General features: G+C 38.1%; 1 protein-coding gene across 2 annotated transcripts in view; it reads left to right on the top strand.

Moving 5' to 3' along the window:
* dpp10 (dipeptidyl-peptidase 10 (non-functional)) overlaps positions 1-26,364 on the top strand; it is a 114,207-nt gene that overhangs the window by 68,593 nt on the left and 19,250 nt on the right. For both annotated transcript variants that reach the window (XM_086051468.1, XM_086051469.1), the window contains exons 2-8: positions 2,290-2,404; positions 4,205-4,300; positions 15,597-15,691; positions 15,781-15,855; positions 19,628-19,680; positions 24,369-24,450; positions 24,673-24,793. In XM_086051468.1, coding sequence (XP_085907594.1) covers positions 2,290-2,404; positions 4,205-4,300; positions 15,597-15,691; positions 15,781-15,855; positions 19,628-19,680; positions 24,369-24,450; positions 24,673-24,793 — 637 coding nt within the window. The remainder of the gene's footprint in view (positions 1-2,289; positions 2,405-4,204; positions 4,301-15,596; positions 15,692-15,780; positions 15,856-19,627; positions 19,681-24,368; positions 24,451-24,672; positions 24,794-26,364) is intronic.

Here is a 26,364-nt window from a genome sequence, read left to right as displayed (position 1 = left end):
CCTAGTACAGTACAAAATTATCGAAACTGTTTGAAAAGTTGATCCACACTCAATTTGTTGGTGGTCGGAGGGAGGATAATGGCATGCATCTGGTTGTGTTCATGAGCCACAATGTAAGCGTTTCTTTTTTTCACCTTCATTATGATTAGATTCCGATAGATAAAGGCTCCACCCACGCCCCCCAAAAAAGTGTATTGTACCAAAAATACTTGTAGCATGTTCAAGAGTGTGCGCTACTCACTCCAGTAAAAATAACAGTCATAGATAGATATGACCTGCTCCGTAAACAATGGGCTATGATTTTGCGGACAATTCTGCACCTCCCAGACTGGAAGGTACTGTATAAAGGTATGTTTTGCCTGGATTGGACATTATGATCAGTTTGTTCTGGGTCTGTTGATTCGAGGTTCCACTTTATTTTCAGGTACTAACAGAATTGCTATTTTCTGATCTTTTCGTTATTTTTATTTGAGTGACGGACATTTGATCAATTAAAGTAAACAGAAGGATTTTTCTGATTTAGCACAATACCTTATCTATTGGCTTTTGGATATGTCATTAAATGGAGGTAACGGTGTCACCACTGTATACGTAACCCATATGATATAAGGTACATTTGTTTGTTTTCATTTCTTCAAGGTGAACGAAACAAAGTTAAGTAGGAGAGGCCTGCGCTGCGCAGTATTTATTCCTTTGTTGTGTGCTGTGTTCCAGCAAGCAACGATTCCAATCATAATAAAAATAAAATGAGGGGGTAGCATACCCATATATGAAGTCATGCCTTTTATTCAAAAGATTAACTTCTAATTAGATCATGTTTTCTCCTCCCTTTCTGTCCAATCAAGGTATATTAGTGGATAGTGTTTCACCTGCAGGGTTTTATGGGTAATTGAGGGCAGAAAGCCTGCAGAGATACGATATTTATATGAGGGAGGTTTAATATATCTTATCTCTGACAGCATATGGGGTGGAAGATGCCATTTGAGATCCACTAACACAAAGCCTCAGACATGGCACTGCAAATGTTGCTGCTTTCTCATCAGATACTAACACATACACGATGTGCTCCCTGGTCAATCAGATTGTGCAAACAAGCTTTCTGCACTCAATTTGATCAATGGAGCCATCGAATGCAAATGCACGCAGCATTCCTTTGATTCCATAGATGTAGATCTGTGGGTCAACAGCTAACTGACGTGCTGAGTACAAAGAGGTTTCCCGCCTTTTTCTCCTAGGTAATTGTGAAGTGCAAGTTCTAAGCAGGTCCAGGTTTACACTTCACGTCGCAGAGAAAATGTGACATGTAATGCAAGAATTCTACAAATTTAATTCTGTTTTAGGGGCTCAAGAGGATCTAAACGTTTAACAAGACTGTAAATTAAATCATAAACTGTAATATAATTTTTTTGCAGTCAATGGATGGCTGAAGTGGCACTGATTGTAACATTTCTTTGCCTTTAAAAAGTCTTCTGCTATTAGTATGCTTTGGGACATTATCGATCTACGCTGTGAAGTGTGGTCCTTTAAATTTATAGTATTTGAGTGAATGTAAGCACTGATTTTTTCCCATCCACTTCAGAATTCATTTTATGTCGATCTTTGTGTACTGTTGGCCTGTGAAGCCCTGTAAGACTCTTTTGTGATCAAGATTCATACCATGCCATAATACTATAATAATAGTACCATGCCTGGCTCGTCATGTTTTTATGCTTGGCTGAATGTGAGTTATTCTTTTCATTCTCCACATTTTTCACTTTCCGTCTTTCTGATGCAAGTTGACCTTGGTTTCATCTGTACCCATAATCTAATTCCAGAACTAGATTTATCCCAATCCGATCACGTGATCACAAATGGGGGCCAATTATAATACAATATTCTTCAGCTGATCGGGTGAAGAAAAATATATTTTTTATTTTCTTAATAATCAAAGGTTACAAAGCGGCAGAGTAATCCTGAGGTACAAATACAGTATATGTTGCCAAATGGAACATCAGTTATATTAGCTTGCCTTTGCAATTTTATCAATTTGTTTTGGAAAAAAAATAAATGAATAAATAAAGATTTGAAAAACACCACCTGGAAGTAAGGTATATGGCCACTTATACAACATACCTAGAAAATCACAATGCCCCATCACTGGTGAGCTATTTTTGGAACAGGCCTGCGGACTACTCATGTGGTCCTTGGGGGCTACCTGGTGCCCGCGGGCACCACGTTGGTGACTGCCGAATAGGGTCTTTGTGTGTTGACTTAATTCTTAATTTATTTGACCTTCATTTCTCTCCATAGGATCTTGGTGGGGTGAGTCCACCTCAGAGGAACTGGAAGGGCATCGCCATTGCCTTGCTGGTCATCCTAGTGGTTTGCTCTCTCATCACCATGTCAGTCATTGTCCTCACGCCAGGTAAAATTAATTTCTCAAGTGTCTGGTTCTGCCATAATACTGTATGTTTTAAGCCAAACGCCACATACAAGTAGTTCCTGAACTAAAAAAAAAAAAAATATATATATATATATATACATATATATAACTTATACATCCATCCTGTTACTATCTTCTGTATCAATCAATCAATCTATCTATCTATCTATCTATCTATCTATCTATCTATCTATCTATCTATCTATCTATCTATCTATCTATCTATCTATCTATCTATCTATCTATCTATCTATCTATCTATCTCTCTCTCTCTCTATCTATCTATCTATCTATCTATCTATCTATCTATCTATCCATCCATCCATCCATCCATCCATCCATCTATCTATCTATCTATCTATCTATCTATCTATCTATCTATCTATCTATCTATCTATCTATCTATCTATCTATCTATCTATCTATCTATCTATCGAATGAATACATCCATTTAAATGGGCATATACTATCTATCTGTCTATCTTTCTATTACATATTTTTTGCTACATTTGGAACGCTGTAATTTAATTTGCTTTTCAGTGTTCTGAATATACAGTTAAACGTTTTACTGACTGCATTCACTTTCAGTTTAGTGTAAAGTGCGTGTAAAATTATTCAGATATTTTTCTCTTTCAATGAATCTGTGAGTTGTAAAAGCAAATGTATTAAGCAAAGGATTTGCTCCAAGAAACAACCCTAGAGCCTGATGTGATCGAGATCATCCCTTACCCTTTCAGCCGCTCTTGTACTCCATGGTTGGTTACCCTCAAGGCCTCCGAGTACAAATATGCTGTGTGGGGTTTGCAAGGAAAGCCAATATGGCTGACATTCAAAATCATTTGGCCTTTCTCCTCTTCTGCACACAATCAGCAGCTGTCCTATTTAAGAAGCCACATTCCTTGCCCATTTAGCAGTTCATATTCAAAAGTGAAACATTTCCTGGGACATCTTGGAGACTGTCTGATTTTTTTTTGTAATCCACTCATGATCATGGAAATATACAGTATTATTTTGTGGGGGTTTGGTTCCTGCCTTTATTTAAGTTATTTAAACAATATTGCAAATATGCATAGCTGGCATAGGCAAAATGCGTGAGTGGTATAAACGGATTTCTGAATTAACCATAAAAATGGATCACAAAGTCAAGTCTTTATATTAGATTCTATCCCAATGACATATTTATGTCATTTCACAATGGGTCTGAAAAAGTCTGGAACTGAATGACTTAGAGCAGCCATCAGAAAATGACAATGTGATTGAGCCAGGAACTGCTACCCTGTATTGCTTCTGGGACCTTGCATGACAAAATCAGTCAGATTCTATGGGAGGCTGCAGAGCAATGCAGAAATATAAAATACTTTTAACACTGCTGCAGTTTAAAAGGCCCATGGTCTATTAAAAAACAAGCTTTCATGATCCCTTTGAAGCAACTACACTTTGACACCTTGCTTTTTGAAAGGCACAGAAATGCATGCTGACGTCAACAGAGGATATAGCTGGACAGTGAAAGGAACACAGAAAATAAAGCACTAAAACACATCCAATATTGTTGCTAGTATAGTCGTTAAAAGAGATGGATCATTGTCAGTTATTTGAATTAGTTAGCAGGGAAACATAACGCTATTAACAGGCAGCTGTCCTGAGAGTTAAAGTCTAGATCTGAATTTCAACCAGTATTGTGTTTCATTCATCAGAAAATACTTTGCAATAGGGCAAACAGTGCATTTATCTTGATGCATATTGTCGGCGAGAGGAATCTCAATGCACGCCTTATATTTGCAGCTGACACCCAAGCTGGAAGTGACACCAAACTGACTGTGGAGGATCTCTTTAAGCCAGAGTTCAAGGTCCATGACCCAAAGGCTAATTGGATCAATGGTGAGTCATACAGTTGCCATGCAGGGCATTGCTTGTTAGTCCTTAATCAGCTACTCTGTATTTCTTTTCAGCAATCTTTATTATGATTTTCATGGCAGATATTTGACGGCACATATCCTACATAAATGTGCTCGGACTATGTCCAGCGTGTATCCACACTGTCTTTATGACATTAATGTGCTGTGTTAAAGAAAGGACTACGTCTCTCGGCGTTGTCATTGAGGCTCACTAACGTCGAAATTCCGCTGTTTGTATTTATATTCCTGTTCCTTATTTACATTCAATCGATTCCATATTTGGCAGAAGGCGATCGTATGGGTTGAGCCTGAATGCTTTTAGCTTGAAATAAACCATATGAAGTGAATCTGATTATGCTTAGAATGAGGAAGAAGATGGACAGGACGATGGCATTCCTGTGTTACTCTCTGCCTGTCTCTTTCAATGCTTCTCTCACTTTGCCACTATTGCCCATGAACTGTATAAGTGTAACTCCATGCCTCCGGGCAGGAGAAAGAAGCAAGGCCTTCCATCAATATTTCATTCCCCAGTGACATTTTTCCACTATCTTCACAGTACCATCTTATTCTCTGAGCTGACCTGAGGCTAGAAAGGGAGAACTGATGCTGTGCGATGAAGCAATCAGTAAAAACAGCTTTGCAGGTTGGTTTGTGGACGATGGTTCGAAATAAACTCCTGGTCAATGAGGAAAGATAACAGACAGATGGGGGAGAGTACGGTTTGATCAAAAGGATTTGGTGCAACAATGAGACATTTTTAAAGGCTTTGGTGGATTTAACTAGAAGTGGTCTGAAAGTCGGAATCACATTCATATGATCATATTTGCACTAGTTTGTTGTACGATGTATTTTAACACTTGCAATTGAATTGGTTGAGTAATTGTATACATACACTCATAATGGAGGTTAGGGTCAGGGTTGCTTATGCAAACTCCATCTCAGTATCTTTTTTGCGACGTGTTGCAGGCATTTATAAAATGATACAATATATGCAAAAATGCAAACAAAAAGTTAACGTGCATCAGTTTGAATCTTAAATAACTTTTCTTTGCTAATGTACTCAATTGAATATACGTTGAAAAGGATGAACAAATTGGATTTTGTTCCGTTTTACATGCCCCAACTTCATTGGACTTTGGGTTTGAGAGACACCTATATAATTACGCCCAAATTCTCCACATCTCGCACATTAGCAGTAGCCAACTATTTTGATGTTTTTTGTCTTTCATGAGATCAAATGAACTTGTTTCCAACACAAGGATTATCAGACAGAAACAAGGTTTGATTTTGGAGAGCGTCTTGCAGCGTCATTCATCTGGGTTAATTGGGAATTGCAAGCTCTGATAATTCCCATTAATTACCGGACTTATTAGTCTGTGATATAAATTGCGCTTATTTGCTTCACTGTGTCTCAGCAGACATAAATATTTATGCATTTGTCACATACGTAAGACTATCAGAGCATTTACTGTTGTATATTACTTTTGGCAACACTTTCTGAAAATGGCCTCATTGGACAGGTTATAAATGAGCATGATAGACTACAGGCAGACATAATGAAAAGATTTACAATACTGAGAGGATTAAAGGCTGAAATTTTCATCTATTCATCCATTAAACTATTATCCATCCCACTTATCCCGTGACAGGTCCTGACTGACATAATGTGAGAAGTGAGTCTTGTCCTTTTATACTGTAGATTGCCAGTCAATCACAGTGATGACATAAAGAGAGTGGTAATCATTCACACTCACTCTTAGGGGAAATGTTATATATGAAAGATCAAGAGTAATGTGATGGTGTTATGGTTGCGTCCGCTCACACAATCCGGTGAGACAAACCACACAAACATTTGACCGTTTTTGCCTTGGGGAATTTCCCATCTTTAAGGTCACTATAAGGCCTTGACATTTTACTTTCTTATGTCCTTGGTACTGTATCATCTGGGACAGAGAGCCAAGTTTAGAAGATGGAAGCTCATGATGAATTAAACATGACATGTTTAAATATAGACTTCCAGAGGAAAAGGCAAATGTGTAATATCGCATAGCCCACCCTTTCCAATATCCTGTGACATAATCTGACTAATCACTGTGTGTGTCTTAGTTGATTAAGTCATCTTGCATTATTTACTTGTTATATTGTCACTGAGTTCTGCAAGGAATATGCATCTGCATCGATAAGTCACGTGTTGACACGTTTTCTTATCAACACAAATAGGACAACTATAACATTATAATTTATTTTTATTATATTGTTCCGTTTCTAAGTGAGCTTGTCTGCGAAAATACCAAAAGAAAGAAAACTCTAGCCATGCGCACAATTGGACCGCGCTCTGTGCTTGGCACGGAGAAAAAGCCCATAATGTGGCGCTTTACTGTACAATGTTAACTAGAACGAAAGTGAGAGACTATTTAGTAACATGAAAGCAAGATGCCTTCGAAGTAGTTGATCATCCTCAAAACCTGGCCCGGTCGAGCCATGCGCAATTCTCCATAGCAACGCCGCGGACCCACCTCAGATGTTATCCCAGTCAGTCGGTGCAGAATATTTACAGCAGCAGCAGCGGATTTGGTCATTGCCTTCCATCCTCTTCTCCAAGTAGGCGAGGAAGGGGCAGGACAGAAAAGAAGCGGTAGCAAAAAAAACTTTCTCGTCTTGAGTCTTGCCGCATTATTTTGTACTAATTCCAGTCTTTTAACACTAGACGAGGAGTCCAGAAAGCAACACATTACAATTAACGAGGTGAGACATAATAAACACATAAATTACGATCCCTGTGTATGATCCCCCAGATAGAATGGGACAGATTTTAGTGATATTTTGAAGATGAAAAAATACACTTCTGGTAATTCTTGATGCGCATTTGAAAGGGAGAGAGTCGAGTCAAATACATATAACCAGGTAGGTCTGCACAATACCCGTACATCGAAAAAATATCGATATCGCGACAATGGCCTATGCGATAGGTGCCCACACGTTTTCAGCCTGAGAGCTACTTATGACATGACCGAGTCAAAATGATCTTCCACCTACTAAAAATCCCCATTATTTATAAACATACTGAGAATTATTTTTATATGTACCGTATATGATGGTGTACCTTGCATGTCTGCATCAACCTATATAGCACAATACAACAAAAAAATGTTTTGTAATTACCTTACTCTGATGACTTGTACTGAATGGAATTAGCCAGGGACGCATAGTCCGGACAGTAGCTGCTGATTGGCAGCCACAATCAGATTCACAGCAACAACAATCCGCCCATTCGCTCCTTTCGGTGCGTATAAAACAAGTAAACTTTTTTGCACACTATGCCAATGCTAACAATATTGCTGTCTTGGTAAAGTTCAAGACCTGTAAAAAAAAAAAAAAAAAAAAAAAAACGCTGAGTCAACAGGACGCTTTGTGGCTGTGTGTGATGTAGTATGCCCGATGCTGATTGGCTACCGCGAGGCGAAATGGCAAAAAGTTGACTTGTTTTATATGCACCGAATGGAGCAAATGGGCGGATTTTCGGTGCTTCGCTTCAAACACATCATTCGCGCCGCCCCGCACACAACCGCGCCCGCCCGCGCGAACTAGATTGACTCTAATTCAAACGCGCCGCCGGAAACGCTCCCAAAGCAGTGGGTGTGAACTAGCATAAACGTAGCAATACAGTAGTGAGGACGGATGATAGGATCTACAGGATCTACAGTCAATGCCTTCGCGATCGACCGGTCGATCAACGTAATGGACACCCCTGGCCTATACAATATGCATATTGCAAAGACATGCAATAATTTTCTTATGGAATAGTATGATTTTATCCGAATTTAACCAGTCAGATGTAAATTCAAATGTGCATCGCCACCCAATAGTTGGACATTATCTAGGAGAATTACAATTAATTTATTAATTAGCTAAGGGCACATTGTGCTTGCTTATTTTGCATATGGGAAAAAAAAAGTACTTTTTCATTAGGTAATAAAAATGTCATTTCTTTAGGCACATTAAATATCGCAGTAATATCGATATTGTTATATTCAACAACCATGATATTGCATATCACATGTTTTTCCAATGTCGTGCAGCTCTATAACCAAGCTTGAAAATCTCTCACCTTTTGGTGAAATTCACTGTTTTGAAACCAAAATAGTTGACCTAAGTGAATCGTGGGGACCCAATGAGAAAAGAATTTGTGAGAGGAGGGTATGGAGGGTATGGACATGGAGGTATACCAGAGATTATCAGTGAAATGGCAACGCTGGGGGGCTGCTAGTGAAAGTTTAGTCGGACTAGCAGACGGACACCCATTTACAAATAGAGGCAAACTGGCCTATAGACGGGTCCTATTTTCCCCCCCCATATATATATATATATATATATATATATGAGCTATATCCATCCAGCTTTACACTTGAAAAATAGTGTTGCTTATGAAATCCATGCAGTCTTTCAGAAAATCACATTTTTCTTTATTAAATGAACACATTTTGAATTGTTACCAAAAATTCTTACCAGAGTTGAAGGTCTTTTTCAAATGAATTAAAAACCTGAACTTAAATTATCCACCCAGCAAACAAAAATGCCGGAATTCAAAAATACAGCGGAAAAAGAGCACTATTTCACTGAAAATAAATATTTGCAAATTAACTGCCTGAATATTTATTTGACCTGGTTAATGGGACTTCTGCTCCTGAACCTTTACTTATACATCATTTTCATCCTACCGCAGGACTGTGTTTTTGGGACAAATAACATGCACTTCATTTGGACAGTTATTATTTACTTTCCCAAGCCACGCAGAGCCGCAGCATAAGGATGAAAGAGCCGCGGATTGCCGACCTCTGAACTGGAAGAATTGTGTCATTTGCATAACGTTAGTCTTCATCATCGTATCATAATTACGATGTGTGTGCGGGTGTGTGTGTGCACATTGTGCATTGTTTGTGTGGGTGAGATGGTGTCAGTGTGAGTGTGGTGTGAAGCTGAGTTACCACTGCAAACGTTGCCTTCATAAGCTTAATTAGTTCTCCTTTTCCCGATTTCACACATTATAACAAGTTACAACTAAAACTCTATTATAGAGCAAGCAAATCTGCTTTCCCTCATGGGGTGAATAAATTATCTATATATCTATCTATCTATCTATCTATCCATCCATAAATATGTACTGTATGAATAAATGCAATTGAATGGGCGTCAATTACACATGGATTTCCACAATTTGGGGACCGGCCCGGTCCCTATGCCCCATAAATAGCTGCGGTCCAGTGTATACAAATGCATATTGCAGCGATATTAATTTTTATTTTGTCTTCATTATCATATTTGGTATGGGAACAATCCAAAAGTAATTCAAATTAATCAACACAAATGACTTTATTATTACGGTACATGGTCACTGATGGTGTAGTGTTACACACGCCTGAGTTGTGTGTGGGCAGAGTGGGATCGGTTCGGTAGAAATTGTATCGGAATACATTTTAAAAGTAACCCTCGCAACCCTGCTATAAAGAGTAATGTGACCATGGTTAGATATATATACTTTATTATTCAGTGATAATGTGTTTTAATTCTGCTTCATTTTTTTCTCAAAATGTATCAGATAATTCATTCAAAAATTTTCTTCCGGGGGCGGGGGGGCATCCCCCGCCCCCCACAAGGGTCATATACATCTCACCTTTTTCATCCCGACCTGATTTCATGCTTGTATAACGCTGACATTTTTTGCTGAGTCACATTGGATGATAGTACGTTTATCAAGACCGAGTGCGGTATCGTCGAACGAGTGCTGCTGTCGAACTGGGCAAAGAAAAGCCGGCTTCTGCAAAAAATCTAACTTCAATTTTATAATTGTCTTCTTTCACATTTTCACTGGTGATTCTAGGTAAGGAGTAGAATACATGAAGTATCTAGTTCCAATGTGGATGATCTCTTTTGTCTTGCATGTCCATAAGTGTAAGAGTATAAAACTTAATGGTGTAGGAGGACTTACTCAGCATGAAGTGGAGGCTCTTGAACTCAACCATCCATTTTATTACTCCCATAAACGCATAGCCGTTCTGATGAAAATGAAACATATCATCATCAGTGTGTTGCGTAGGTGGAGAATAGATGAATCAGGCATATTAGCTAACCACAAAGGCCAATGTATTGTGTATTTCGCAATTGATGCTTTGAGGAGAGTTATAATGTTTCTTTGGCTGGATTTACGCTGGAAATTTCAATACCAGAACACAAAAGTAAGCAATAACTAATAGATAATAAGAGCAATAAAAGGTTAGGTTGGCCTCATTGGGGTTACACCGCCACATCACTCTACTGACCAACGTCAGCAATTATTTAACAATTCACACATCACTAATGCACTATGTTTAGAGCATATTTAATATCTCTGCCAGTGATGGGCAACCGGCGGCATGCGGCCTATGACTGCCAACTTCAAAATCCCACCTCGCTATTTGACTAGCAACTAATATGAGTTGTCGGTTGGTCCACACAATTCATTTGCGAATTTTCAAAGTTTAAAGGGGTCATTATAATGACCGCCTATAATTTTGTTTGAAAATGTGTATTTTGTCATTCGAACTGCATACTATATCTCCACACGTAGCAATTTATTGAACCAAAACAATATGCGTTTTCTAATCCATTACAAATAATATAGACAAAGTGGTTGTTCAGTTTCAGCGCCAGTACAATGTAGCCTATTTTGATGGACATTTGAGTTATTCTCCAAGACAAGAGGTTAGATAATCAACAGAAAAACAATAATGGAGCAATGATGTTATAGCATTGCCTCAAATCACAGCCCACAAAAGGGCATGTTCACATGACATCTTTCATCCTTTGTGTGCCATTCTTCTTCTATTTGTCACTAATTGCAGATTAGTTAGTAGGGTCCCAGGACCTTTACCAAAAACTGAGAGCTCGTTCTTGGGTTCTGATTAATGTGAAGAGCTACCAGTTTGATAAACACTTGTGAAATAACACATTTGCTCAAATTACCTTTAACCATATTTAAACTTATTGAATGAAACATGTGCTTGGAGAATTTGTCTTTATGAACTAAAAATGGATTGTATTTTTCTGTTCCCAAACATGAAGAAGCAAGTTTGTTTTTTTTGCTACACATTGCATTACTAAAGGAAACATGCACACTCATTGATCTCTATTAACAAAACTTCCTGGTTTTTGGATTGCCCCGGAGGGCCTTTTTTTAATTCCACTGGAATTAAGAGAAATTTCCAACATCTAAAATCATAATCACATCAAATGTGGTTATGTCTAAATGCAAAAAAGAAAATGTTGACATTATAATCAGATTAGTGGATATGTACGGATTGCAATTTAGTGTTTGCGGTGCATGTCAAAGGCGATAATATTTTTTTCTGTTACGACATTATCTGTTGAGAAATTAAATACAAAGTATAATAGTGACTTGCAATCAAAGACAGCAGTGCCATTGGCTGAATTACAATTCTTATTAGCCCTTATTAGGGCATGCTAGCCTGTTGGCCGTCGACATCTGAACTCCCAAGCATTGTAGTTATTTCTTATAACATGATGACTTTCTAGTTTAACCAGCTATGACATTTGGTAGAACCTAGGGACTTCTTACACAGCATTCAAACATTACGCAACTTTGGCTAAATTATTAAATGTGCATATGCATATTGCATCATGCACAAGGCTCCCAGGGAGTGCTTCAGTTAAGTCGAAATTAAAAGGCTGCAAAAGACGGAAATGTGAAATAAGGATGACTGCGTTTTCCAAGCGTGTATGTTGACAATACATATTTTTTTGTCTTGAGCTAAAAACATGCAAAATAAACCAGGGGCGGAGCCAGACCATGGCTAATGAGTGGGCCTGGAAACATCAGGCTGGACCTGAATATTTCCCTCACTGAGCACAATCCTCCTATCCCGACACATCGTATATTCAAATAAAATGACAGACTGAATAATATGAAGTTCAGATCTTCCTTTCACAACCACAATTATGTCATTCTTATTATTCAATACAATAAAAAAACACAATGAAACACAAATTCAAAAACAATTTCATAATTTACCAAAAAATTAAAGGTATATTTTTTTCATGAATCTCACTGGGTGGGCAGTCTCTCAATCTGGGTTGGCCTGTGCACACGCAGGTCCACCCATAGCTCCGCCCCTGAAATAAACTCAGTTTTGAATGCTATTAGGTTAAAGACAGTCCATATTTCAAGATCGTTTTAAATGTCAATGTTAATATTTTTTCTTAGAAAAAGATTGCATTGCTCTTGTAAAAATTACTACAGTATTTGTGTGAATGAGCAGTGGCCGCTGGTGAAGTTTCGGTGTGTGTGCGTTTGTGCGGGTTGAGGGGGGAGGGCATTAAATATCACAATTTCAAACAATGTAATGCACTGTACATATCAAATGGCAAGCTCACAATTTTACCAATCTTCAGTATAACCATGGGTTTTGGATGACAACATTTTAAATTTGACATGTACCATGTGCCATGCTTTTGTACCCTAGCCCGCACTCCAGTTAGATGGAGCTGGCTCCAGCTACATGGTCATCCAAAACATTTTCATTATGGATGGATGGACATGCATGTCAAAATCACATCAATTGTCTAAATCTCATAATCAAAACATTTCTAATGCGCACAAAACATACAGTGGTAGCAGGTAGTGTGGAGTGTAACTATTTACAGAGCTCAAAATCAATTAGCTTCAGAGGTAGGTTTAAGGAAGAAAAAGAATTGCATAGAGATTTCATTATTCATCGGGCTACAGCCCATTACTTATACATCAGAGTCTTAGCTTGTTCTTTTTCAGGTACAGATATTCCATTATTTAAGGAGACAAGTGCAGTGCAGCGCAGAGACCGATGGTTATGTTTTAAAGATCACTGGACGGAGTTGTGTTTTATCAGCTCTGAATGTTAATTTTTCTGTCATAATTTGACGGGAGTTTTTCTAGCAGCAGGCATCTTTTTTGAAACTTGGTTTAAAAGGCTCCAGACCAAGATGATACGATTGAATGATTTAGAATTCTTGTTTTTAGTTGGGCAGTTTCGACACGTATATGGCCTGCGGCCCGTAGTTTGCCCGGGTCTGGTCTAGAGCAGGGGTGTCCAAACCAGGTCCTTGAGGGCCGCTGTCCCACGTGTTTTATATATCTCCCTCTTCCAACACACCTGCTTCAGGTGATCTGCTCGTCAGCAAGCTCTGAAGAAGTCTGATAACGATCCTGAGTAGTGGCACCGTGCTATTGCGGAAGAGAACAGTGGCCTTGCTTTTTAAAATAACCCAACACAACACATCAGTTGGTACTTGAGCCGGTTCAGGACGATTAGAGGGACGGATGAAAACCCACTTCCGTCCTTGCTCAGTCCGTCCTTTTTAAAGGACTTCTCGTCCTCCGTCCATCCGTCCACAAAATGGACGACCGTCCTCGAACCAGAGTCGAGTGACAACCTTCATCCATGCACATGGTAATGCGTGTAACAAGCAGAGCTGTGCATTTACTAAAAATTGAGCGTCCGTTATTCGACATCCGTCTCCAACGTGGGTATCCTTCCATCGTCCGTCATTCCGCTTTTTTTAGGGGGTAAAAAAATAGTTCCCGCCTATAGGATTCCGACGGCAAAATTTCAATTGCGGGATCAAAACAGAAACCCCAGGGAAGGTTTTCTTCAATTCTTAGGTACAAATTGAATGTTGACCATGTTGACAGGCAACGCACTACCCGGCTGGCGCGTTAAAATACCCCCCCTAACGGACCATTATTACGATTACTGATTGGCGCTTCAACTGCAGGTCCCAGCAACATTTGGAAATGTTCCTCACAGGTGAAGAAGAAAGACCACTGGCGCTGATCCTTTTTTCTCCACCATGTTATGATATAATGTCGATGTTCGGCCGTCATTGCATTGTAGTAGGGACACCCGGACACATATACAGCCGTTGGGCAGTCGGTGAGCGTATATGGGACAGGTACGTATATGGGACGCATATACGGGACAGGTGTGCCCCCCCTTCCCTGTCTGCACGAATCAGTCGAGTTGGCCTTTGACAGTTATCAACTTGCTGTCAGGAGCTTTGAAATGACTTCAAATCGTGCAATATGATGCAGACCTTAGTACAGCCTCCGGAGTGCGGAGGCCAAAAGGCACTTAAGTCTGCGGGAGAATGCGCGCACTGACAGATTTGTCAGCGTCACGCCCTGATGTCCACTGTCTCCACCCAGAGTGCGTACATTTCACGAAGGTGCAGAACTGACGCAATTAAGTTGATGGGGGAATCTGCGCACCCCAAAAAGTGCGTAGTGGCACACCTTTTCTGGCTTAATCCGGGAGAATTGGATGCCTCTCAAAATCACTGGCTAACCTCAGACCACTGGCTCAGACATGCGATAAACGCTGACTGAATACCGAATTACGACACTTCTTGCGTTCACATTTTATATTGCAGACATTTTAAATGATGTTAATTGAGAGCTGTGTGTAGTAATTATAATTGCGCTTTATCTGCAGCAATCATTGTCAGAATCCACCTCCCTATTGGTTATAATTATGCACGTTGCATGTACGACATGATGACTTTAATTAATGCTGATAGTTTTTATACCACACTTTTCAAGGTCTTTGTTCTGTTTGATTTTGTCAGTGTAAGAGTTTTTTTTTTTTTAAATCATCAAAGAAAGGAGAATTTTTTATTTGTCACCGTTAAACTATGCAAATTTTATAATTAAATGTCACACAGCAATCACTTGCAGTGAACTGAATCACATAAAATGTAATATATAATTTGTCTAGTATGGACATACTGTATACAATTTGAAGCATTTATGATTTTTTTTGTGTTCGCTATTCCTTTATTTTGTTTGTTTCTGACTATTTTGCGCTTCCTGAAACCATACAACACAGACATTGTCACTTGAAAGCAGTTCATCTCAGTACAAAGCTGTTTTTACGTCAGCGCTGTGCTACCTTGAAGATGAAATGTTTAGAGAGAAGCCTTTTGTGCCGTCGGGATTTTAAATCTTTTTGGATTTGTACTCATTCACATCATGTGTCAGTCACCCAAGAGCCTGAGAGATGGTTGTCATCTTCTGTGTTAAATAATTGCAGGGAATAATGATGCCGGGGAAGAAATGTTTGTTTGTTTTTGACACATTTGAAATGCTTGTGTTTTCCCCAATTGAGTCTAAATACATTTGCGTCAATGTATTAGAAATGACTTTTCTCTGAATACTGAGTGTTTTTTCTTTATTCTCTTTTTTTCCGTCACAGATTCTGAAGTTATTTATAGAAACAGTGATGGCCATGTCATCAAGTTCAACATCCTCTCTAACGAAACAGAGATTGTCCTATCAAACACAACATTTGTAAGTAGACTAAAATATCTATATTTTTTGTGACACTTATACTGTACTTCTGTTTTAATCCGACACTGTGTTGTCTCCCTTTCCATTAGATCAATTTCAATGTGGCCAAATACTCTGTGTCCCCTGACTTGAAGTATGTTCTTTTTGCCTATGATGTCAAACAGGTAGGTTTTTTTCAAAACAGCATTCACTGTTTTCACATTGGCTGATTACTCTTAATGCATTTTGAAGTGGTTGGTACAGTTTGAAAACCTGTACGTTGATTATAAATTAAAGCTCTGTATACAGTAGATGGCCTTTGAGATCAGTTGAAAATGTACCCACTTCTCAACAGCAAGTAAACTGTGATAAACACTAGGGATGGACTGATTATCGGCCGGGCCGATTATGGGCACCGATATTTGGCTTTTCGACGAATATCAGCATCGGCACTTATTTTCATTTTCTATTATTAAGAGTGGGAATTATAAAACATTATTCATGTTTACCTTTCATTTCGAAAAGCGGAAGTAAATGAGCACCCTAGAAATCGAATTTGTCCGACATCACTAAGAAAAGGAAAGAATCTTTATTTTGGTCTGACATTATGGAAAGGAAAGGGGAAGGGGGGGGGGGGGGGGGAGTAAGATTTGGAAAGGAATTGAAAGTGTTGTGCGACACTCTAAGCCAAAAGTGTGGGTTTTGGGAAAAGCTGCAAAATGAATACATGCATACTCTATGTCAGGGATGGGCAACTGGCAGCCTTGGGAGAGGGAATTATAAACTTTTTTTTGGGGGGGGGGGGGGGGGGGGGGGGGGGTTGGGGGAGAAAACACCTATTTTTCCGTGGAAAATGTATATTCGAAGTTTATCAACTGTTTTTTCAAGAATCGTATATTTTAGAACATAAGGGTCTTGTATCCGAGGTATCAATATATCCGTATCAATCTACACATTGCTACCACTTGAACAAATACACCATTTTCACCTCTCAAAATAGAGTAATATCTGGACTGTGATTAGCTCTAATTAGAGCTGAGGTATAAAACTATATATATCGCAAAGACAATAAAAAAGATTCTATCGTGTTACTTTTTTACTTTCATGTCCATCTTCATTTGCAAACCTGTACTGCGAAATAACTACAGGTGGGCAATATATAATATTTTCAAAACAATTTATGAATGTTGTTATGAGCATGTGAAACATGTAATAGTACATTTACAATCATTTGTTGTGTGATTATAATCACAATATGATTTTGTACCCAAGTAACATTTTCCACACAAGGGAGTTAGTGACACTTCAGTTTATAATTTTGCACCTATTTCAAATTTGTTTGACGATCAAACTTTTACAAACACACTTAAAGACAGTTTTAATGATTGATTTACGTCAGCATATTGCCCAACTCTAGGCTTAACACCCGTTATTTACATACACATTTTTACATAACTTTCGCACCTTAATTCGTTCTGTGCTCCCGAAAGACCTCGCTTCCATTGCCTCCACGAGGATTTGTAGGGAGTGCATATTTCCTTTCAAAACTTTTCACTTGTAATTGGAACGATACACTTGTGAAATGCTTGTCAATGAATGACTTTCTTTTATAATCTATTATTACATGGCATTTTAGAACAAAATAGTTTACCCCTGCTTTCGTGCGCGCCAAAAACACCAAGATCATCATTCATTCCACAAGTCTTTTATTTTAAATTACAGAAGTGCAAAATCATAACATCGGACACGCAACTGAAATATGCAACGATAGGGATGTAACAAGTAATCGAAAATCAATTTAAAATTGATTCGCCCGGATTAATCTATTTGATTAATCGAAAAATTGAGTTGATTACATTCATCTAGGAAATGATGTCTTGAAACGCTTTTTCATTCCAGATGCATAGCACATTTTGAACGTGTGGATCAAATTATGCTTTTGCGCCAAACATCATTGCGTAATGCGTTTGTGGATGACTGCAGAACCACCCTAGTGCGCGGAGACAAGCATGGTAGTAATTCTTAAAAAATCGAATCGAATCGAAAATCGGGAACTGAAAATCTAAAATTGAATCGAATCGGGGCTTGAGTGAATCGCTACATCCCTACAGAATGACAAAAAGAAAATCAAGCAAAAAAAATATATATATATTTTGAATAAAAATAGCTTGTGGTCTTTTGTTCCATATCTACAGCCACATCCTGGTGGAATTTGTTTTTAAAACTTTTGCTTGCGGGCCTTGGCTTGTGCAAATGCAGTAATGCTGTCTTCCATGTCCAAAGAACGTTTCACATCACGTTCTATTGAGATCAGTGCCAGTCCCATGAGCCTCATTTCTGATTTGATACATGTCTGTTTAATGTCACTTCAAAATAAAGTGGGAAAAGGTAAGCATCCAAAGTGTGGTGTATACTTTTTTTTATAGCATAACTGAAAATATATCATGGTTTATCTTTATTGTGTTATAAGATGGCCTTATTTGATGATAGAAAATGTTTTCCATATCGCACAGGACAATCATAGACATTATGATTGGACAGAGACTTGGAAGACTTAATTGCTAAGCACATTTAATCTCTGTTGCTAGGCCATATACTAAATGTGTCTCTGAGAAAAATTCAAACGAGTTCCCTGCATTTGGCGACATGTGGTGACGGCGTCTGTTCCTTCTGCTCCGTGTGTTGTCTGCGTCTATGTTCATGTTCCTTGCAACTATACATGCCTTATTAGTTCGACCCAGTCTGTCTCAGTGCATTTAGGAGTTGCAGGGAAAAAAAATGCTTCTGTAGATATAAACAATACTGTATGAAATAAATGTAAATTCTTGATTATTCAACATACTGTTAGCGGAACGGAAAAAGGGGAAGACAGAAGTGCAACACCTGTTGGAGAGTCACTGTAGAATTCGTAGTGTAACATTCCAAATTTTCTCCCCACTTTGATGCCTTTAATCAGAGTGAACAACTCAAACTTATATTAAATTTGAACAAAAAAAATTATCCTGGTATGACTGAGATATGTTATGCCCACTAGTTAGCAGCCATATACCTTTAAGTGGTTAATTTCAGTTCTAATTTGTGTGGCAGAAACCTCCCCCACTCCAAAATAATAATAAGAAGAATAATAATAATATTAAATAAGATTACAGCTCGTCTTTTGTTGAGATGAAGGGAGTGTTAAAAGTGTTTCATTATTTTCAATGGACTGCTAATTATTTATATTGATTATTATTAATGTACTGTGCTTATAAAAAAACAATTTCAATGAAGTTGGGATGTATAAAATATAAATAAAAGAGAATAAATCATTCAGCCTATATTCAATACATTACAAAAACAAGTCAATGTTAATGTTCAAACATTAAGGGTACAGACGGGACTAGGGAATTTTGGGGGTTTCAAAAAACAGAAATATGTTTTTTTTTGTTGCCATTACTGACATGCATTGTTGCTTCCGTGGCTTAACACTTTGTGAAACTTAAGAAAAGCCTCTTTAAGGGAACGTGTTGGTAATAAGCTTGTTTTGATTGGATTTGATTTGATTAGCATAATAAATGCTATAGAAGTCGTGCCATCTCCTTTCATACATTGCTATTATGCTTTCTTTGGCTCTGTATTGTCTTGTCATTTTTATGATGAAATATGGAAGGCCAATATGGACCGTGTGCTGTCTCCCTCAGCAACCATGGTGGTATATTAACGTGTCAGGCCCAGCTTTTCCAAAGGCAAAGCACACAGCACTGGCTTTCGCAAGATGCAATCGTATCACAGCTGTCACCCGTGCAAATTGCATTGTCTACAGATGCTATCGCTGTGAGCAGCAAGCAGTCTGTTTGATGCCATTTTCCTTTCCATTTTTTATCATGATGTCATTATCTGTGGCACTGCTGCTTTTTGCATTAATGTGCTTGACAGTCCTTCTTTAATCCTTCTCCCTCTGTGTTCATTTTGCTCCAGGTTTACAGACATTCCTACATGGCTTCCTACAGCATCTACAATATCCACACAAGGTAATTGTTGCTGTCCTCATCATTAGTTGCAATCACATTAGCAATTGCAAATTTATTTAACATCAATTATAATTGCAAAGATTTTTTTTCTCCATAAAATATATTGAGCAAATGTTCTCTTCATTGTCTGCTTTCCTCCCACAATCCTATTTCTAATTTAGTTTCATTACGGTTAATTTAAAACTCTTAATCTCCAGTAGGAGTAACATCTGTTATGCCAAGTCCATCACATTAAGTCACTTGTGTTACGAAATGGCATATTGGTGCTCTGGTATCAGAGTTGCCCAGTTTATTTGAAAACATTTTTTTTTTTTTTGTATCTGGCTAACGGTTGCAACATTTATTAGTAAACATTTTAAGGACATTATATTTCAAATCTGAAGACTCATGGCAATTAATTCAAAAGTTATGTAAAAAAAAAAAAAGAAAGAAGACAGAAATTGACAAATGTCATCTTACAAGACTGTACAAGTGCATATTTAAACTTAATTATTGCTATCTTTTTAAGTCTTCATAATGTCTTTAAGCTTTACTTTCTTTCTATAAATTCGCCCATTTGCATCCCAGGAAACCTAAATGTTCATCTAAAACATTGGCAACACCAGTTGCAAAAATACCCAAAAAATGTTTTCAGTTATAAACAGGTTCTAATTGATTCAAAATGAACGAAAGAGTAAAATACATTGAGCAGTAATTTATGTTGGACCCCCGCCTCCCCCCCACCATGACCTCCCTATGGTTCTGCCAGCTGGCTTTGTCAGTGAAGCCCTGACAAAGACTAAAAGAAGTTTCATTCTTCTTCTAGTTATTATTATTATTATTATTATTTTACCACATATTTCTGTCTCTCATCCGGGGCTGGGTGCCGTCACATCCTCAATCAAGGCTAGCGGTAATATTTGGATTCATAAAATGCAGCTGCGGTGGACTAGCACTTGTTTGGAGCAATTTACCACAGAGGGGACCGATGGTCAGCCAGTCGGCTTGTCTTTAGGAAGAAAAAGAAGAAACAACATTTGGACACGCTTATACAACATAGACTTGGAAGAAAACGGAATGTGTTGTGGAAAAAGATCTTAAGAGACATCTGAAGCCATTCCGTAATGAAATTGAGGTAAGTCGAGCCATTAATGTAACGTTACTTTCCATTTTAGAAAGCTTAGCTTTGTTAGCTAGAAACGATTGAATGGCAAAGCTAGCTAGCAGCTTTGTCATTCACAACATTACGCTTTGAGTACCTTATTCTAGACCCACACATGTAAAAATATACTGCTTAGAAAACTACTGCCGTTTTGATGATGTAGTCTAGACTTTTTTTATTTTACGGACAGTAGAGTCACTCACTCAACAATAGGTTGAGTTCCTAAGCTGAAAAAAAAATCATAGTAGGGATTTATGCTTAATATTTACAATAATTTGATTTTCCACAGGGTGCTTCTGTCCTGACATTGTATCTATTTTTGTGCAAGATTTCAGAAAGAGCAAAGCAAGTCCCACCCAAGCCGACGGACATGTGGATTTCTTTGCGACGAGGATGTACAGCAACTCTGCAGAACAACGTACCAAAGAGGAGGAGATAGCTCAGTGGATGGGCCGCACAGGACTCCCAGCACGAATTGTCGAAGATGAGGAGTTCATCGCCATGAGTGCAAAAATGGACAAAAAATGTAAAGTTCCAAAAAGACATAACATTTTAAACTCGATCCGAAAGGAGATTGCTCACCCTCACTCCACAGAGTCGATTAGTAAACTTGTGGAGGAGTCAATGGAAGAATGGGGAATCCCCTGAGAGAAATCTCATCCTACAGCTCATCTTACATTTATGTACGGGTAACTGATCATACGTTTTTATAAGGGATTAAAAAAATATTTTGAAATCATTCAGCATTTATCAAAATGGTCATGATCTAATTTCACATATATAAAAACTAAATATGATCACAGGAAGTTTTGTTTGCTTCACTAATGTAAGGGCTAAAATGGTTAAAAATGTCCTTTAAAAAAAACAGATTTCCATGTAGATGGCGCCATAGAGAGGAGGACCCCACGTGTTGGTTCACGCCATACAGCTTGTCGTGAATACGGTCTGAAAAGAACCCCCAGTCGGAAGATTTTTGGAGAAAGTGAGGCACTTGGTGAACGAGTTTAGGAAGTCGTCTGTGGCCTGCAGCCCAGCAAGTGGCACAAGTGAAAGACCTTCACTAAGTCACTTGAAAGTGGCACTCAATCACTTTCCTTTGTTGTGCCAGCACTCCTAGATCTAAAAAAAGAAAGACCTGTCAGAGTTCCTGCTTGCACATGGGAGAACCTACAAAGATGCAGCCACCGTGGCCCTTTAATGTGTTTCTTGACATAACAGCTGACAACTTCTCACCACTTCCAACAGCAGCGTGCTTTTTATGCTGTGTGTAGCTGAAACCCTTTTGGAAAATGCTTCTTCGGTCCCAACCGTCCATCAAGGCCCAATCCAGCCAAGACAACAAACGTTAAGACAGGAGATTTCAAAAGATAAAGTGGGGCTGTCTCAGCCTACTAGTGCTAAGAATGAGGAATCCGGCGTAGACTCGGTGATGTTCCGCTGCTTTTCCAACACTAAAACATCTGGCCTTGGACCTCCTGGTGATGCCAGCCTCACAGGCAAATTGCAGAGAATGGCCTTCACTGTAACTGATTACCTCTTGTGTTGCCACAGGAACAAGGCTAGGACCAATTTCTGGAAAGAAGTGCTTGCTTCAAAGAAAACAACCCTAAGTAGTGCATACACATACTGTACACTCACACACTTTCATATATTCAGGTAAATTGAGCAGGCCAACACAGTATTAATTTAACAGCTAAAAGCTGTTACACAAGGTGTAGACTAAAATGTTTGACAAATGTGGGTTTTTGTGGACGTCAGAGAAAGGCTCTTCTTCCGGTGTGCCCGGCACCAGCGAAAAGAAAATCAGATGGCAAAATATGCGTACCGGATTACTCTTTTGTTGTTGTTGATTGTGACAAACAGTCTTAAAATTGTATTTGCACTTTTGTTGAAACACCTTGTTTATATTTGTTAGAATTGAATGGAATCATTTCATTTTCTGGCATTTTTGATGCTATTTCATTTAAATGGATGTGTGTCGCAATAACAAACTTGTTGAAATAAACATAATTCAAATCAGAGTGTTTTATGTGTCTAAAATGAATGCATTCTTGAGTCTGTTGGTTTCATCTATATTATTTGGGACTTATATAGGGCTGGGCAATGATTCAATTAGAGCCGTCACTATCGAATATTAATATTTAGAAATGATTATTCCATTGATTAATCGAACAGTTGGATACTTTATTTTACATTAAAGTGTATTACAAAACCATTTTTTTCTTCAATTACTGTTTGGTTATTATTTGGTATTGTTTAGCAATAAAAAAACAACAACAACAACTAAACAACAATTAAGTTCATCAATCCAAAAATGAACTAGCTCATAGTATTTTTTTTTTTTTTTTAAACAATACATTAAAATGAGCCATTACTCTCAATATACTGGCATTTCCCCATTGTTTCCACCATTTCAGTCCGCGCGAGTAGACAGATGCAAGTTTCACCCAAAGATCTTATATCAGGAATAATGTGTTGCTTGAATGCTCTTTTTTAAATGAGGAATTAAGGACTGCGGTCACAAGCACAAATACAATCTAAGGTAAGAGGAACCAAGCTGAGGAAGGAAATGATTTGCCACACACACTCTAGCTAAACCTCCCACTTGTCTTCAGGCTACCATAAACCACACACATACACACTCAAAATAAATAGAATTGCATTACTGAAAAGAGAGTGAAATACAATTTTCTAACTGAAATGTAATCAGTTTTCGTCAACTAAAAGTAGACAAAAATACTCACGGGTAATTCTGAATAAAATCCGACAAAAATGTTCAGGCTTTTATTTAACTAAAACTTGACTAGACTAAAAAAACTATGAACATGACTTAAACTTATAAAAACTAAAATGACAGCTTGACACAAACTAGACTAAAACTGAAACAGGGCGCCTAAAACAACAGTATTTATAAACAGTATTTAGATGCTTTACATACCCATGGTGAGGCACAGTCAGTTGCCATTGTTGTTATTGATCCATTTTATTTGACCATACTAGTTGATAAGGTAGAGGCCCAAGAGTTGTGTAAAACAATAAATATCAAGGACAAGAAAACAAACGTTTTTAATCAAGATGAAAAACAATACAAGTAATCAAGAACAAGGTTTTTTTTGTGTGGTATTTCTGGAACCCATTAAATAACATCATTTCCTTACTTTCACGGGGCCATAGTTTTCCTGCAGTGTTAACTGGCCCGCGACTTGCAGACACTGGTGGGACACATTTTACCCTCATTTTATATATGTTGTACATGTACGTTTGATATTTTTAAATTATTATTACATCGAGTGTGTGTGTTCGTACTTTTTTTTTTTTCAAACCTTGCTAAAACAACGTTGCCACAAAATGCATATCAATACGTTTCATTGAAATTGAAAAAATGAAATCAGGATAATTCATTACATCTTACTGTGAATGTCCGTGGAACAATAATTTCAGAGTTTTTATTCACAAATATGACATTGTTCCTCTACCTTTACTATTCTAAAACAGATATAGCCTTAGCAATGCTATATAAATGTAATTTTTAATATTTTCTTTCCAGGGAGGTTTGGGAACTGGACCCTCCAGAGGTGGTAAACTCAGTCCTGCAGTATGCTGCCTGGGGAGTGCAAGGCCAACAATTGGTTAGAAAACATAACTGGCCTTCATAGCTTTTCTATTTTATTCAATTTCAATCAATTGCTTTTCCGTGTTGATGTTTACAGCACATGCATCATATCAAACATCTATGTTTTTGATAAGTCTAACAATTTTATGATTATGCTTATGACCTAATAAGTAGGCAATGCCTCCTATTTTCACGTGTGCTAATTTCTCAAATCATTGTTTGCTCTTTGTCCTTACAGATCTACATATTTGAAAATAACATTTACTATCAGTCTGATGTGAAGAGTAACTCTCTAAGGCTGACATCTTCAGGAAAGGAAGGGGTCATATTTAATGGGATTGCTGACTGGCTTTATGAAGGTAACACACATTTCACCTTGTTTTAATACAGTGAGTCCATGTTTTATAAGAGCTCATAAATAGCCATTCATGCATGTTAGACTTTTCAGGTGCAATCTTATTTGGGAATGCTTCAGTGGAGCCATGCATTGAGATGGTGCTATGTTGTAGTTATGTTATTATAGCAGGCGACTCGTGTCTGGCGTGACTGTGAAGTCCAGTGCAGGGTCGTTATACATCTTGAAACCTGACAACGAAAGACTTTAGCATGTGTGTTCTTAAAACATAGCTAGCGCCATTCCTGATTTGATTTTTGTATGTTGTATGGCAAATAAGGGCTGAGGTACACTGGGTGGTGCGGCAGAAGTCCACTCAGCCCTCGCGAAGCGTGCGGGGTTCTGCCACAATATTTGACGAGTGGCTGAGTAGGGCTGCTCGATTATGAAAGAAATATTAATCACGTTTTTTTGGGTAGTAATTGAAATCACGATTATTCAAACGATCATTTATTTTTTGAACGTAAAAAATATAAAGACAAATACATTACTTTGAAACACTAATTATGTAAGATCCTTTTGGGCCAATTCTCATCAAATTTGTTATAAAATAAAAGGTGAAAATATATACAATAAAGTATGATTTCCTTGTGTCTGCAAACATAGTGCGTTGATTATAAATGCATATTAATAATCATTTTTTACGATTATACCAATTTTGTAATGGTGCAGTGTAATAATCGTAATTGCACAGCCCTATGGCCGAGTCTACTTTCTTGAGTCCGTGTTCAACCTTATATAATTTTGCACTTTGATAAGGGCTGATTCTGTACTGTAAAGAGGTCAAAAACCTGAATGTTTGAGATGGGTCAATAATTTGCTAACATGGAAGCATGCGGCGTTCTCCATTTTAGAAGTGCTTTAACGGTACCTACGTTTAAGGTTAGGAAACTCACCTGACTGAAGTGAGGAATTGATTATTTACTGCAACTCAGCAGATTTGGCAGTAGATTTGAAAAAGTCAGATATTGGGTCAACAGCTAACTAGCTAGCTGTTAAGATGGTTTCAGCTGCTGAACCGTTTCTATTTGTTTACTGATCAACTGTATCAAATTTTGACATTGTAATTGAGTTATTCCTGGGTGGTGTTGCATCCATCCGTACATTCATCCATTTTCTTCCGCATATCCGGGGTTGGGTCGTGGGGGACGCACCGATTTTGAGTATATGCTCAACTTGTGCGCCGGGTAAGCACATTTTTATGCATTTATTCGAGGCCCATTGTCAGTAGAGCTCAAAGTGAATTTGGGGTTTAGTTCTTCTGCATTTCCGCTCTGCTTTCCTGCATTTTAATTTCAAGGGCATTATCATCACAGTGCTCCTCCAAGGTGTTTTAGTTTGGCAAAAGGTTGTCTTAGATTCAACAGGAGCAACAGCATCCAGGACACTCAAGCTTTTTGAGGTGAACTTATCCAGAAGTTTTTAAACTGTTTCCGCCTTCACAGTTGCTGACACAGCCATGATTTATATAAACTTAGTGTTGGTATTTTCTTTTATGTCCCTGTTTTTACACATAGAGGTTGTCTGGACTTTTGG

This window comes from Filicampus tigris, chromosome 14 (genome assembly GCF_054856515.1).
Source record: "Filicampus tigris isolate MCC_2025a chromosome 14, RoL_Ftig_1.0, whole genome shotgun sequence".
In the NCBI taxonomy this organism is placed as follows: Eukaryota; Metazoa; Chordata; class Actinopteri; order Syngnathiformes; family Syngnathidae; genus Filicampus; species Filicampus tigris.
Note: the sequence above shows the minus strand (reverse complement) of the source record. Positions and strands in the feature narration are given on the sequence as shown.